Raw genomic sequence first — 14985 nt, forward strand, 5'->3', positions numbered from 1 at the left:
TTTGTTTTCGCTTATTTCGATATTTCTTCTCAATTTCGTGCTCGCTCAGTTTGAGATTCCTTTGACTTCGATTTGGTTGATTGCAGGGCTTATGTGGATCAGCTGGTGATCAGTGTCTTGGAGACTGGCGGTTAATTAGTGATTGAGAGCAGCTGTTCTGCTGTTCCTTTTGAGAATAAAAGAGGCAGGAAACTGCAGATCGGTTTCATTTCCTATCCTACCACCTCTCACTGCACTCCTCATGTCAGTAGATTTTTATTGAGGACACTCCACTTGTTTTTAGGACTTGAGTTTGTGATTTTCTTTGCTTTAGTTGTCAAACCAATGCTGGAGTAATGGTAAGAGTATTGGGAAGCCCAGCTAATTTCAGGGTGCACTCAAAAACAGAGCTTTGCTGGGTTAGCTGCATGTGGGTGGCTAGCAAAGCTAGTCTTTACAAGTTCATAATACTGGCCTAAACAATAATACTTGCCGAGCCCTGCAGGCTTTATTTGTTTTATTTATTTTCAGTTAAGCAGCAAAACCATCCTATCTACACAATTTTATTTTCTGTTTGATGGAGAAGAAAAGGGGATTGTAAAATATAATTGAAGGAAACTCTACAAATGTCCTTCTAAACTGAAGAGACATTTGTTCATTGCAAAGGCATTTGTCCATTAATGTTTATTGAAGAGGCAATTGCTTGTCAGTAAGTCATTACTTGTATTTTATCCTCTTCCCCTTATTTTTATGTGGTTGGAACTGGAATGCTGTCTCCATTCTGATCAGCTGGGGTTTGGGGGGGAAGAAGTACTACCATATGACCATCAGCATTTTTGATTAAACTGGCTGGTCTTTCCCCTGGTTAAAATTTTCTGCCAGCTGATATGCATTAAATGCCCTAAACTTTGAATTACTGCAGACATTTCTGTTCATGGAGAATGCACTTCCACCCTCCCACTGTTGCCACATCCTTTGCTGATGTCATTCCCTCAGTCCCATGATGACATCACATCAAACACTGCAGCTCATTAACCACCAGAAGTTGGGCACTCTTGGTCTCCAAAACCCCTGACAAAAACACACCAATATAATCATTCTTGTTCAAAATTCGAGGTCTCCTTCTTCGGGAGTGCTGGTCATATGTATAGGAGTCCTTACAGGTCATACTTATCGGTTCAGCACATTTAAATATGACCCTGGGAGCTGGGAGATTAATTGCTTATTAAATGCATGAGCCACACTCGTAGTGGACTGTGCTGCTTGGTATATTCACCAAGTTATTTTAATGCGAAACATTTTTTTTTGTTGCCTTAAAATTTTTTGTTTTTATTTATCGCTGTATTTTCCCTCAGATCTACAAATGATTGCAGTATATTCCACCTCTGTAAGTGGATGATGAGATTGCTTTACGAGGGCCTGTCACTTGGGTGCGCATCTCGCACTCGCCCAAGATGGCTGCATTGGAAATGGGTGCGCGCATCCGACACGGCGAGAGATTAGTGCCATTTAAGAAGCCTGTCACGGCTCGGAGCAGGAGAGTCCCTGGGGAACTAATACGCACTTTATTTAACGGAGCAAATTACTGCCATGAGGGGCTGAATTATTGATCAGTGAGCAAAATGAAGAAGAAGAAGAAGCTTCCCGTGATTACTGAGAGGCCATTTTCTGCCTCCTGGATCTATCTGACTGTAAGATCTGTGAGAATCTTAGCAACGTTACAGGCACTTAAACTCATTCGCTGCCCTCGAATTTCACATTATATTTCACAGTGGAGGTGTTGAATGTCTTGAGGGTCATCATTGTCCCACTACCAGTAAGCCTTTTGGTCACATGACTAGTGATGTCACAAAGTGCCTGTCATACGACAGATTGTATAGATTAAGCTGCAGATATTCTGTTCTTCATCTACTATGCTTTTAACAACAGGCGGTATCTGGCTGGTAGTAGGCGTTTCCAGTGCTATATTACAGCACAGAGCATACATATTACAGAACTGGCAGAGGCAACCAATAGGAGGGAGACTTTCATTATTTGTACCTGAGAAGTCCAAAGCGCATACCCCTCTCTGGTGATGGCCTTTCAGGAGGGACAAGCACTTCAGGGTCTGTGTGTCCCACACGTGGATCGCTGGGTCCCTGCCAACCTAAACAGAGTCACAAACAGGGTCTGTCTGCGCAGCTGCAACACTGTCTGCTGCACGTTCACAACGGAGTCTGTCTGCGCAGCCGGAACAGGGTCTGCTGCACATTCACAATGGAGTCTGTCTGCGCAGTCACAAACAGGGTCTGCTGCACATTCACAATGGAGTCTGTCTGCGCAGCCGGAACAGGGTCTGCTGCACGTTCACAATGGAGTCTGTCTGCCCGGCCACAGCAGGGTCTGTCTGGCTCAGCATTCAGCAGCACACTTTCAGCACAATCAGACACCCCCCTCCCTCCCTCGCTCCCCTCTTTCATCCATCTTGCTCTCTGCCCCCTGTTGCTCCCAGGCTCCCTTGCTCTAAACACTATTCACTCTCTTCCCAATCTGTCTCTCCTCGCCTTCTTCCCTCCACAGGATTCCAGGAGGCGAAATAATCACTATAGGAATTCAGAGAAAATGGAGCTCAAATCCCTGAAGAGACGTACGACTAGCAGGAGATAATTGCTCGCTAACAGAACTGATCTGGGCCCCATACTGATTAACGAGACTGCGAACAGCATGCACACACTATAACTCTGAGAACTGAAATCTGAAAGTAAGGCAAAGGCTACACTTTACATTACGATGGGCCAAAGGAGTGCAGCGGTCAACGGCACATAAAACCATAAAGAAACTGCCCTTTGAACCAACAGACTCTGGTACATGGGCAGTCTCAACAAGTCTGAGGCGGCCATTTTGGCTCTACCTGGCCAGTTGCCACGTAGTCCTTGAGCGGGTGCACTGCCAGGCTGAGGATGTCGTCGTCGTGGCCCAGGTAGAAGCGCTGCGAGTGCTGCTGCCGGTTGTAGACGACGGCCACCGCGGCCACGTGGTACACCACCTCCCCCGCCTGCGTGTAGAACAGGTTATTCCTGCAGTCGTAGCCCCGGTACCTGCAGGGAAACAGGCGTTCAGAACCTGGCCCCGGTATCTGTACAAGCATGTGTATTATCATTAGCAGCTAGCTACAGTGCCTGCAGGAGCACATGCATTACTATTAGCACCTAGCCCTGTTACCTGCAAAAGCATGTGCATTATCATTAGCAGCTAGCTACAGTGCCTGCAAGAGCATAAGCTTTAATGTTTAGCACCAAGCCACGGTAACTGCCAGCAGCCCAAGCCTGACATGGGCCAGACCTTCAATCTAACAATATTTTGCAGGGCAGGCTGTACAGTGTGCTCTTATAGTGCTGCCAACCCATGTCTGTAGAATAGCAGTATCTCTGTTGTGATTGTGACATCTATATATCATGAAAAACAACAAAACAAAACAAAAAAAACACAAAAAGCAGTCCAGTTTAGTGCAAGATTTTTACAAAAACAGTCACAGAATGTTTTTTTAGGAGACAACCTTCAAATTACAAACCATATTTCCAATTTTCAGTGCTTAAATTGACTGAAGACCCTAATGACTGGATTCGTACTGAGTGACAGAAAGGTATTTTCTATACCTGTCAGAATGCCCCAGACCATATTATACTGGCTTCTAACAAGGTTCTTTTCCGTTACTAGGCAACACAGACAATGTGTGCCAACAAAGCGAGAAGGAAGTTCCTCTGGTGCCTCCTTATGGAAAAGGAATACCGCAATATATTATAATTATGTGCATTTCTTTGAAAATATAATCATAAGTACATTTCACGGCAGTGTGATTTAAAATTTATATACTGAAATATCTCACAGTATATTGCAGTAACTTGTATATTCGCCTATACATTGTGAATCATTGCAGTATATTGATCATGAAATAGATTTATGTTTTTATTTTTTCATTTTCTGAGTATTCTATTTCTGTAAGGGCACGGAGTACCCAGTTTTCACACGGGGGCGATTATCGTGAATGACAGCCCCAAACTGCCCCCGAAGAGATTTGCTTGTCCGTGCAGCTTGGGACTCTTTATCAATTTATGATATATAGCATAACTATAACAGAGCTCTGCGAGAGAGCGCGAACTGCACAATGAATTTTCCCAGACAGATGCAATCTTCACCCATCAGCTAATTTTGACACCGCATCCATCTTATCTTTCCAATGGGAGAAACATCCCATGCCTGTAGAGGGGCACATTCTGCACATGGCTACTGCATTATACTCAATCTTGTAATCCCAATGGGGGGGAAAAGCAGTCCATATAGAAGCCTGCTCCGCTATCTGCAAACCCAGCTTTCAATTGGCTTGATTAATAGCAAGCTGTGCGTGGAATTTCAATGAGATACTCAAACGCACACGCAGGGCTTTGCACGTCTCTGGGCACCGTGCGTGTTCATAACACCGGTGTTCATATCCATCTAAAGCTTTAAAATATTAATATAATTGGGAGTTTCATGAGCTTAAGGTATGTTGAAGTGAACAGTACTTGCTGAGAATGCTCTTAAGACACCTTAAATAAAAACTGCTGTTCCAGTGGAACAGTCTAATTTCACCCAGGTACAGAATGAGTTTCAGGAGGCCTGGGTGACGGCGTCTCATCGCACACCAGCGACCCCTGCTGGTTGATCAGGCAGCTGCATGTCTGCCTGTTAGGCTGCAGATGAAGAATCTTCCTCCCACTCATATCTGTGGGAGCCTGACTTGCAAAGTGGTAGCTAGCTGACATCACATGCTTTGAAGGAGAGCACATGTTTTTTTCTAAGCTCTCCCGAATCAGTAACCGAGGTCCTGGCAATAAACGCTGATAAAAATACAAATGTGCTTTGCATACCGGAGAGAAAAGGCACGATGGCTAACAGCATAAATTAACCTGAAATGGCCATAAAATGAGAACCTTTATTCTTTGTAAGCATTATCTTCAGATGCTTAATTTATCTACTTATTTATTTAAAAGATACACATTCCCTGCAGATTCCTTTAGAAACATAAATCACAGTGGCTACTATGATCATTTCCATAAAGGGAAGACTGTTTATTCCAGGGGCAAATGATACTGTATTGCATTTTCATAAATCCTTGTTCAGCACCACAAAAAAATAGCATACTATTTCCATGACTATCAGACATTTGATCAACAAAAGATACCATCTCTCAACTGAACTCTCTGACCAATGCAGGAATGACTAATGTTATCAGCAACCTTTTTTTCTAACAGTGTTCAGGTCTTCATTGACTTTCCCTTGAATTCTCTTACTCACTCTTAATTTCTGATTTGCAATTAAATGCAAGCATCTACGCACACAAAACAGTTCAGTAAGTTCGGCCATTAAGGAAATAAAACGCAATAACTGCACTGGCATTTATTCGTAAGTCAAAATGAAGGACAAATCTTGACATGAACCTGAGGGATAAGCTCTAATAACTGCATTTTTCTTGATGCCGACCAACCATGCCTCTTCAAGCACTGAGGTGTCAGAGCCACAGTCAGACAGGCCAGGCCTGTCAGGCCAGCTAACGAGCAGACCCAGCTCCCCACCATGTGGCCTAACGAGTGGCCGGATCAGCTCCCCACCAGGTGGCCTAATGAGCGGGCAGACCCAGTTCCCCACCAGGCAGACCCAATTCCCCACCAGGCAGACCCAGATCCCTTCCAGGGAGCATAATGAGCGGGTGAACCCAGTTCCCCGCCAGGTAGACCCAGTTCCCCACCAGGCAGACCCAGTTCCCCTCCAGGGTGCCTAACGGGCGAACGTTACCCGTGAACGAACTGCAGCCTTAGCCCCTCCTCCGGCACCCTCTGCCTCTTCAGCGAGCTGACTGGCTGCTGCTTCTCTCGGCTCTGCTGCTTCAGCTGAGGTAGGTCTTCCTTGTACACCTGGGAAGGACAGCAGAAGAGGCGCCAGGCCTGTCAGGAGGGGGGGGGGAGGGGGGGGGGGGGGGGGGGGGCCGCGGGGGCGCGTGACCTCACACCCGCGTTCGCGAGCAGATAAACGCTTGGTGTGCAGCACGCTGAAGACCCGTCGGCCTGGAAACGAACTTGACTGGCACATCAGCTGAGAAAATAATGAGCGCTGTGGGAATTGCCTATCAGCACAGAGACCTCTGCAGACTCATTTGCAGAAGTGTCCAAGGAGGTTTATTTACTTAGGAGACCCACGTTACCCAGCACAGCATATACATACCAGGCTGCTAACACATCCACGATGTTCCTTGATCTATTTATTTAAGGTCTATTTAGGCTAAGTACCTTGCTCCAGGGTACAGGGTACCAAGGCCCCGCAAAGGATTTGAACTCACCGAAATAAAAATTAAAATAATTTCTTAATAAATGTCTTAAGCCGAGGATGCTGCACGACGACGATGGTGGAATGGAATGCGGGCAGGTTTAGCATATGTTAGGCTACTCAACAAGCAGGACTACTGCTGTAAATCTCGGTTCATCCAGAAGAAAAAAGGCCAGTGCCTTTGGGACTATACTTAATGCAATCACAAATCTCTCATGCAACACAAAAGCATAGGTGGAGATTAGGGGGGGCTGGTGTAGGGGGTGCTGGGCTGAAAGAGGGAAGGCTATGCCCCCCAGTCCATGATCGCCATCTCATATTTTAATATTTAGCGAAAACTATATATAGTCATTGCATATGCAGTCTGACCTGTGACCCTTTACACTACCTTCAAGGGCCCCCAGGGGTCCATGGACCTTGTGTTGAATACCCAGGATATAAAATATTATCCTTCATAATTTCTTACTATCCTTTATAATTTCTTTCTCCTAATCAGAAAAATTATAATTATAAAAAATGATAATTGCTTTAATGTGCTACATTCTTCCTCTATATCTATATTTCTTACTCTAATTACCTTATTTTCCTCATGCAGAAGGTAAAGCATTACAGCACATTCTTTAGCTGCATTGTATTTGTGTTTGTGTTTATTTCATACCCCAAAGCAAAGCATTCTGGGAGAGCAGTGTTGTGCAAGAGTGGTCATTAGCGCATAATGGCTAAACCAGACTGCCCCCCCCCCCCCCCCCCCCCCCACCTCTCTCAGCATCCTCTGGTTTGCCCGGTCTTGCTGAAACTGCTCTCTCTAATTGCCATTTTGGCACCTTCTGCATTATTAAAGCGCCGCATGAAATGTTAATATTGATAGTGGAAAGAACAGGAAAATTTTAAAGCGGAAGATCAAAGCTGTGAAGCGGGGAGCGCGGCGAAAGGGCGGCTAATTGGACGCGCGGCATTTCCACGTTCCCGCTCGTAACTCGGGGCAACCGAGCGCTCAAAACATTGTCTAAACACGAAAAGCAGTCCTAGCTGCTTAGCACGATCTTCTGCAATAGCATGAACAGCATGAATTAACCCGTTTCCGTTTGGACGTCGGCTTGACAGTCCGGACAGATTGAAGATCGCACGATTGCCTTTCTGACATCTACTTCCCAGATAGCTGGCCATTGCTGGCCCACACTTAGCACTTGGAATGACGGCAAGGAACCCATTCGAATCTGGCCGCCAGTACGCAGCCACAGCTCAGCCTCGGTGTCTCAGGTGTGATATGCATTTGGACCACGTTCGGCACGGTAAACCTTTAACGTGGCTGGCTACAGTTGGGCCACTTCTGGGCCCAAAATTGAAATTCTGCACAAACCTTACATGCGGTTAGTTCCATTTGGGCCACTTTTGGCCCACATTACACTTGCCAGTGCCGTAACTGACCCTTATGTGCCTAAACTCAACTGTGTTTAAGGATTGTCTGCTGTCCGGTTTAGGCTTGATTCCCGGAATTGCCAAGACTAGAGAGCTTTGCTCGGTAGCCAAATTCCACAACAATGGCAATTTAGCACAGGCCAACATACAGACTACAACACAAACAAGCTTGGAATTATCTGAGTGGAAAATCCACCGTCTTGTGATCGTCTTAAGCAAAGCGGTTCATAACGCAGTATTGTGACATTTCATAAACTTTCAAACGGACTCGCACTTCGCCTGTGCCCCCCCCCCCCCCCGCCCCCCGCCCCCCCCCCCCCCCCCCCCCCCCCCCCCCCCCGCAGATTGGTCGCATACGCGAGAAGCGCGCCGACGCTTTGCCGGAATCGTAGGAGCCCGTTCGGAAAAAGGCAGAGCGACCGCCCGCCGCCCGCGCGGCCACAGCTGCCGCCGCAGATAAGGGCGCTGACTGACGCGGCTCGCGGGCGGAAGCGGCGGGAAACGGGCGAGGCTCTGAATAATGGAGTTCTGGTCTCCGCGGCGACTGCATACAGAGCGCGCGATAAACAGGGCGCGCTCGAAATCTTATCGCGCCCGCCTATTCGGTTCCCCCGCCGCTTCGGGGGGGAGATTGAGCGACTCGGAAAGAGCTGGGTTTTTCTCTCCTCCACCTTGCGTGACTTTGAGAGAGCTGGGGCTCTCGCGGGAGACCCTGTATAATTTTCCCTCCTTATTTACACCTCGCTTCTCACAGTTCCTCGGCAACCTGAGCGCAGCCTGTGGCATGATGTGAAAAAATAAAAAAATAAAAAACTCTTGCCAAACTTCCCTGTTTTGCTGTCGAAAAATAGCTTACGAAAAAAATCATAAATTCTACAGTGTACAGCTGTACCCGCCTGCGTCTAAATGGTATGCACGGGCAAACGTCTGAAATCGTTCTGCAGCCTGACCATCATCATTCCAAGGCAAGAGACAACCCTAAGTGAGATCCTGTCACACCAAGTGAGGTTTGGTTTCACACTCAATGGCCCCCCCACTCCAGTGTTTCATCTATAGCCGAAGAAGCTTGAGAGAAACGTGACAGATCTCTCTAATTGTACCCAAGGGATTGCCCTTGGCAACCAAAAACAATGAAAGCGACCTAACATAAACATACAACAGTATGGCATGAGTTGCTCTTTGTTCGTATAAGTGGCACGTACGTTCCTAAAACAGGGCCCCTTTTGATCTGTGTGTCTCAAATTCCCCCCCGGCGTCCTCCTCGGGAACGGGCCCACACACCTGTCGGTCGTAGTTGATCTGGGCTTCCTGCTCGATATCCGAGTCCAGCTCCGGAACGTCGGAGAGGTCGGAGTCGGACTCCTCGCTGTTGGAGTCGGTGTATCCCTCTGGAACAAGCAGAGGGACAGAAGACTTTAGGGGACGACGCCGAATCCCTTCACCGAATTTGACAAGGAGTCATTATGCGCGTCTGCCGTTGAAGAGCCTGCCAAGTTGTCAATGCCTCTTTTCTTTCGTGCGCTGCTATTGTGACATTAGACACATTTTTGGAAATGTCGATTATTGCTCATTTTCCCTGTTAAATAAACAAGAAATAAAAAAATAAAAAAACACTGATGCTGCAGAACAATGTTGTGCTGCTAAACAGATTTGACGGTCATAACCTCTCTACAGTAAGCCAGCCCATTTTCATTATTTAGTGACAGGATAATGAGTAAATGGCAAAATCTTACAAAACATCTACTAAAATGCACTCTGGCAAGCGTTCACTTCAAAGATTTTTGTGCAGATAAACTCATAAACTCAAGGACAAATAATTTTCTCAGGAAAAATAAATATCCAGCGTCCTCCTTAAACCTGGCATTTCATTTTAGCATTTCTGTTGGTGACATGAGTCTCTGGCCTTATCCTCAAAAACCATATATTCTACCATGCTGACACCTACACTATAAGCAACATTCAATGCAACATGTTTGTTGTCTAAGGCACTTGCATTATGTAAAAAAAATATATATATATATATATACATTTTAATACATATTTGTTTTTCTGCATATGGGATTTTTGGAGATGGGACTGTTACCTTGGAGTAGTGGCTCCAGGATGCCGTTCATGACCCCCTCTGGCAGGAACCTCCACTGGAACACCGAGTGGTCGGCACCCCCAGTGCTCAGCACCCACTGGAAGTCATGTGACCAGTGAACGTTGGTCACATGGGCGGAGTGACCCACATACTTCTTGAATTTTGCCCCTGCACGCAAAAAAACAAAAAACAAAACAGCCAGTGTTTCAGCATTAACAGGGATGTTCAGATCCACACCTAAGTGGAATTTAGAGTCTTTCTGCTTTCAGAAATACTGATAAGTATTTACTTTAGAGTTTTTCTCTTTTTTGGGGAGGGGGGGGGGGTGCAGCTGATGACTTGCCTTTTTTCAAACACGGGAAGCGGAAGAGCTTGACCAGGCCGAAGTCGTCCCCGGTTACCAGCACGGCGCTGTTGTAGTTGGCGTCCACGGAGTTGATGTCGTTGATGTTGGTGTACTTGGGCCAGATCCCGCTCACCTCGGGCCCGATTACGCAGGTCCAGGAGACCCAGTGGATGCCTTTGATCTCCTCCTTGGTGGCCAGGTTTTTTCCAGCTTGAGAGGGGAGGAAAGGGACACGGTGCGCAGACTCAACACGAGACGTGGGGCCAAGAGAGCGGCATAATGATTCGATAATTGGGCTCGCGATTCAGCAGGTGCGTGTTCAGTTCCCAGGTGGGGGATTGAAAACACGATAAAAATTGTAATTTTATGCTCGATCGAGGTGCTTAACGCACAATTTGCTTCGGCATATCCAGCTGTGTAAATTGACTGTATGTTTAAAAAAAAAAAAGTCAGCAGTTTAAGTCACTCTGGATAAGAGCTCCTGTTAAATACCTGAATGTAATTTAACGAAACAGAAACAACCCAAAACAAAGCCATAGACCCATGATCTTCTTTTTCGGTTCACCAGTCTTCTGAACCACACAAGATCTTTAACTACAGAAGTATCCCTTGGGACAGCCAAGCAATAGGGGCTTGAATGGATGATCAGACATACAGAATTCCATTATTTAATTTTCTCCCCTGCCTTGTAACTCTAGACTACAGTGGCTGGTTTTTGATTGGCCGTGGGCACAAGAGAACAAAATTAATTCCAGAAGATTGGAGTTTCAGACAGCTGAATACATAGTTACAAGCAGAAAAAAAAGTATTTCCATTTGTTTTCAGCTTGAATAATTCTTTCATCAAAAAATACACAGGAATACACATTCAAGTCCTTCAAGGCTTAAGAGGTATAATTCTCCTGGATAACTGAAGGGCATTCTTCCAGGTACTTCCAAGTAGTCATTAAGAATGTATTGTTTGGGGGGGGAAAAAAGTCAGAGGTTTCAAAGCTTTGACAGGTGTCCAATTACAAAACGTTTAACTGAACAAACAGGCCTGGTGGAATGCACAAACAAGAGAACCGGAAATGAGGAAAACAATCAGCTAGCACAAACAAACCCAGGCTGGGAGATCTACGCCTCTGTTCTAAACCCACCATTTGCTCTGCGAAACTGCTGTAATCATATCTCAAATTACTCTTCAGGCACGCTATAACGTGTGTGCCATTGGAAGCAACATCGCTAAATTACAACGGGAGCAAGACATTTTCGGTTCTGTACTGTAATGTTCACTGTTTCTCAAGTTGACTGTACAGCATATATCATATCCTCAAAGGATCTGTTCACACTTGTGGAAACGTGGTGTAATGTTTTGATGTCATCATATTGAGCAGTCTGCCCAATCCATAAAATATTTGGGGAACATTAGCAGGACAGATAGCACTATCGCCTCACAGCAAGAAGGACCTGGGTGCGAATCCCAGCTGGGGCCCTTGTGTGTGGAGTTTGCATGTTCTCCCCGTGTCTGCACGGGTTTCCTGCGGGTACTTCAGTTTCCTCCCACAGTCTAAAGAGTTAATTGGAGAGTCTGCATTGTATGTAGGTATGACCATGTGGAGAGAATACTGCGTGGGCTCTGTGATGGACTGGCAATTTGTCCAGAGTGTATTTTTTGCCATTGCAGAGCCCACACACAATTCACTCACACATGAATAGACTTAACTGTGTCTTGCCAAATGGTATTAGTAAAGGTAGGCACACACTTATATATATATATAGCAAAATATAATTCAGTTTTTTGACTGTGAATTGTGCTGGGGAAAAAAACTTGCAATTGCAACAGCCACTTCACTTCGTCTTAAGGAAGGATGAGTTTAAAAACTCTCCAGACGCATCGAAACAACATTGATTGGCGTCGCCTTTCAACTCCACCTTGCCTCGAGATTAGTCACGTCAACGCGAGCGGAAGTTGATGAAGAGTGATGCCTCTTTAATACCCGATCAGAAAACTGCCAAACAGAGCCAAGGGGGGCGCCCAGCCGTGCCCGAGAAGAATTTAACTACACGCGTCACGCATCATCGGCCGTGTTCCGCCGACTATGACGGGTTTGGGAAAAAAAAGCCTTCCTTTCCCCCACCCCCCACCCTCCGCCCCCCGCCCCGAACGGAGTCGCACATCGCTGACTGGGTCTGATGTGTCGGTGCTCGCCGCCGAGCTCTTCTGACAGGTACAGGACAGGCAACAGCGAAGACTCTGATCTAGCGGGAGATTAAGACTCCGCTAATGAGCCCGGCAGCCTTGTCTGAAAACATGACGGCAGCCATGTACAATGCGTAAATAAAAGGAGATTACCTCCGAGTTCAATTTGATTGTTTTAGGCTTGGGGCTGCCTTTTGTGGTTGAGCTGCGGGCCATCAAATACAAGATCATTTGCATAGTGGCAAGCTGACAAATATTAGCCTGGGCACTTATGTTCATCATCAACACGCTGATTGATATCAGCAATGGCATATTAATGTGAAGAACCATACATTACAATTCATTGATAGAGGAGGGGCGCGCATACACAATAGCACACTGGCATACCCCAGCATTATTCGGGGTCAAATTGTGCAATCTTCCTAAGAATAGGAAGCTACACCATGGCAGAAATTGCTTTCATTTCAGCAGGGGAGTGAAGGCATTCCTGCGGAGGGAATTATATATTATTTCGAAAACCGGGTTTCGTGTATTCATTTCATGACTGCCTACTGAAGCAGCAGGGGTGGCTGCTGCCCCTCGGTTCCCTTTGCGAAGCACGCCTACGGTCACCATCGCGTTACTAAAGTTGCCTCATTTGTCAGACTCGTAGCCCTGCTGTTTCTATGAGCCTGAGCGGGTTGCCCGTGGCCACGTTGGCGCTGTTGAACCTGACCGAGTTGGCCAGTCCCCGCGCGGTCAAGGCTACTCACACGGCATCTTGTAGAAAAACCTCTCCCCGGACCCGTCGTTGGCCTGCAGGAACTTGCTGTCCACCGACCAGTCCAGGTGAGTGATGAAGCTGGAGGACTTGCTGCACTCGCCCACCTTCTTGTAGCGCTGGCCCACGGCGTAGATGTCCACCAGCCCGTCGTTGGAGCCCACGGCCAGGTACGAGCCGTCCGGGGAGAACTTCATCTCGTGGATCACCTCCTTCCTGTCCTTGATGTGAACCACCTCCGTCATGTCCCTGGAAAAGGAGACGGACGGACCACCCCCGGAGAGATGGGACAGGGTCAGACAACATCACGGGAGACCATACCTCTCGCTGTCTCAACCTACTGAACTATGCCTCCATCTCTTGCCATCACCATTTCATCACGAACGCACCAATATCAAAACCTTATTGCTTCCCAAGACTGCTGCTAAGCTGTTGGAAAACCAGATATCTCCCTGTTCATTGCCAAAGATTTCAAAAATAATTTGAGGATCTCAAACCCTAGTACTTCAGTGCCGCAGTGCCTGCAGGTTTAACTCCAGTCCTGGAGGGCAGCAGTCCCAGCAGATTTAATTCCAGTGCTGGATGGCCACAGTCCCTGTGGGTTTAACTTGAGTCCTGGTGGGCAGCAGTCCCAGCAGATTTAATTCCAGTCCTGGAGGACCGCAGTGCCTGCATGCTTTGGAATCCCCAGCCAATCAGACTCGCGGGCAAAAACACACCGAAAAGAGGCTGACACCCAAGCGCTCCAGGATCTGACTTTTAGATCCCTGATTAAGTACACGTCCCACAGCCCACACATGTTACATACACCACCACAAAATATTTGCTGAGAGAGACTGGAAGGCAACCCCCTTGTTTACACTGACCTAATTGGAGTAGTGTTTTTGGTTCCTTTCCCAGAATGAGTGCCGAGCTGGAAGTAGCAGCAGTGTGCGCAGTAAGCGTGGAAAGGAAGGTGAGCTGCAACCCAGCTTGGCAGGGGAGCCTCTCAGTCAGACAGCCTCCTTTGAGGTGCCAGAGACCGCCTGCTTTATTTATCAAAGAGACTTAAACAGCAGCAGATGGATCAGGCTCGTTCAATATCATTCACATATTCCTCCTAAGCCCGCTGCAGTACTGCTAGCGCTACCACTTCCTGTAGCCAACACCACTCGCATTACTGCCTCCTGTAACCAATACCGTTAGCATTTCTGACTTGTGTTGGCAACACTGCTAGCATAACTACATCTTGTAACCAATTCTAATAGCATTACCACGTCTTGTAACTAATACAGTTAGCATTACCAACTCTTTTAGCCAATACTTACAGCATTGCCCCCTGTAATTCTTCAGTTAATTTCTGGGTGAGGAGTGGTGTAGGTGTTACAGATTAATATTTTTGGTACACTTTTCACTGAGTGTTGTTGCCCAGTCTTTTACACTGCATCCTGTGTCTAAAGGATTCTGGTATAAATACATATATTTTGATTCAGAAAAAAAACACTATATTTTTCCCTTAATGGTCCAATGAGCTGCTTTCTTACAATGAAATAGCCCTGCAAAGCATGCAGTCACCAATACACAATTCCCTATGATGTATAGCAGGAACACTCCAATAACTGTATGGAGAAATTGCCTGGTTTTACTACATAAAACAACAGGGACCACAATCCAGTCACACAGATCCATTAAACCAGCTCCCAACATCCTGCAGACCCTTATTGCTTCCCAGCAGTGTTGACACTCAGTTGCGACCCTGTTCACCCCACCCCAAACTCACAAATTCCCAGCTAACCCCCGTAAAATGAAGAATAATATGCCCGGATCCCAAAAAATGCCCCGTTGAACCAAAAGGGCGGGAGATAAATGAATTTTCTCAGGTGGTGTGAAAGAGGTCTG

At 46.6% G+C, this 14985-nt stretch overlaps 1 protein-coding gene across 1 annotated transcript in view; it reads right to left on the bottom strand.

Moving 5' to 3' along the window:
* Nucleotides 1-14985, bottom strand: part of LOC118218019 (echinoderm microtubule-associated protein-like 6) — a 119643-nt gene that overhangs the window by 39632 nt on the left and 65026 nt on the right. Inside the window, 7 exon segments of the mRNA XM_035400343.1 lie at nt 2020-2125; nt 2870-3056; nt 5791-5909; nt 9019-9125; nt 9821-9988; nt 10164-10376; nt 13100-13356. Of these exon segments, the coding sequence (XP_035256234.1) occupies nt 2020-2125; nt 2870-3056; nt 5791-5909; nt 9019-9125; nt 9821-9988; nt 10164-10376; nt 13100-13356 (1157 nt within the window).

The sequence above is a fragment of the Anguilla anguilla genome, chromosome 18 (genome assembly GCF_013347855.1).
Source record: "Anguilla anguilla isolate fAngAng1 chromosome 18, fAngAng1.pri, whole genome shotgun sequence".
Classification (NCBI taxonomy): Eukaryota; Metazoa; Chordata; class Actinopteri; order Anguilliformes; family Anguillidae; genus Anguilla; species Anguilla anguilla.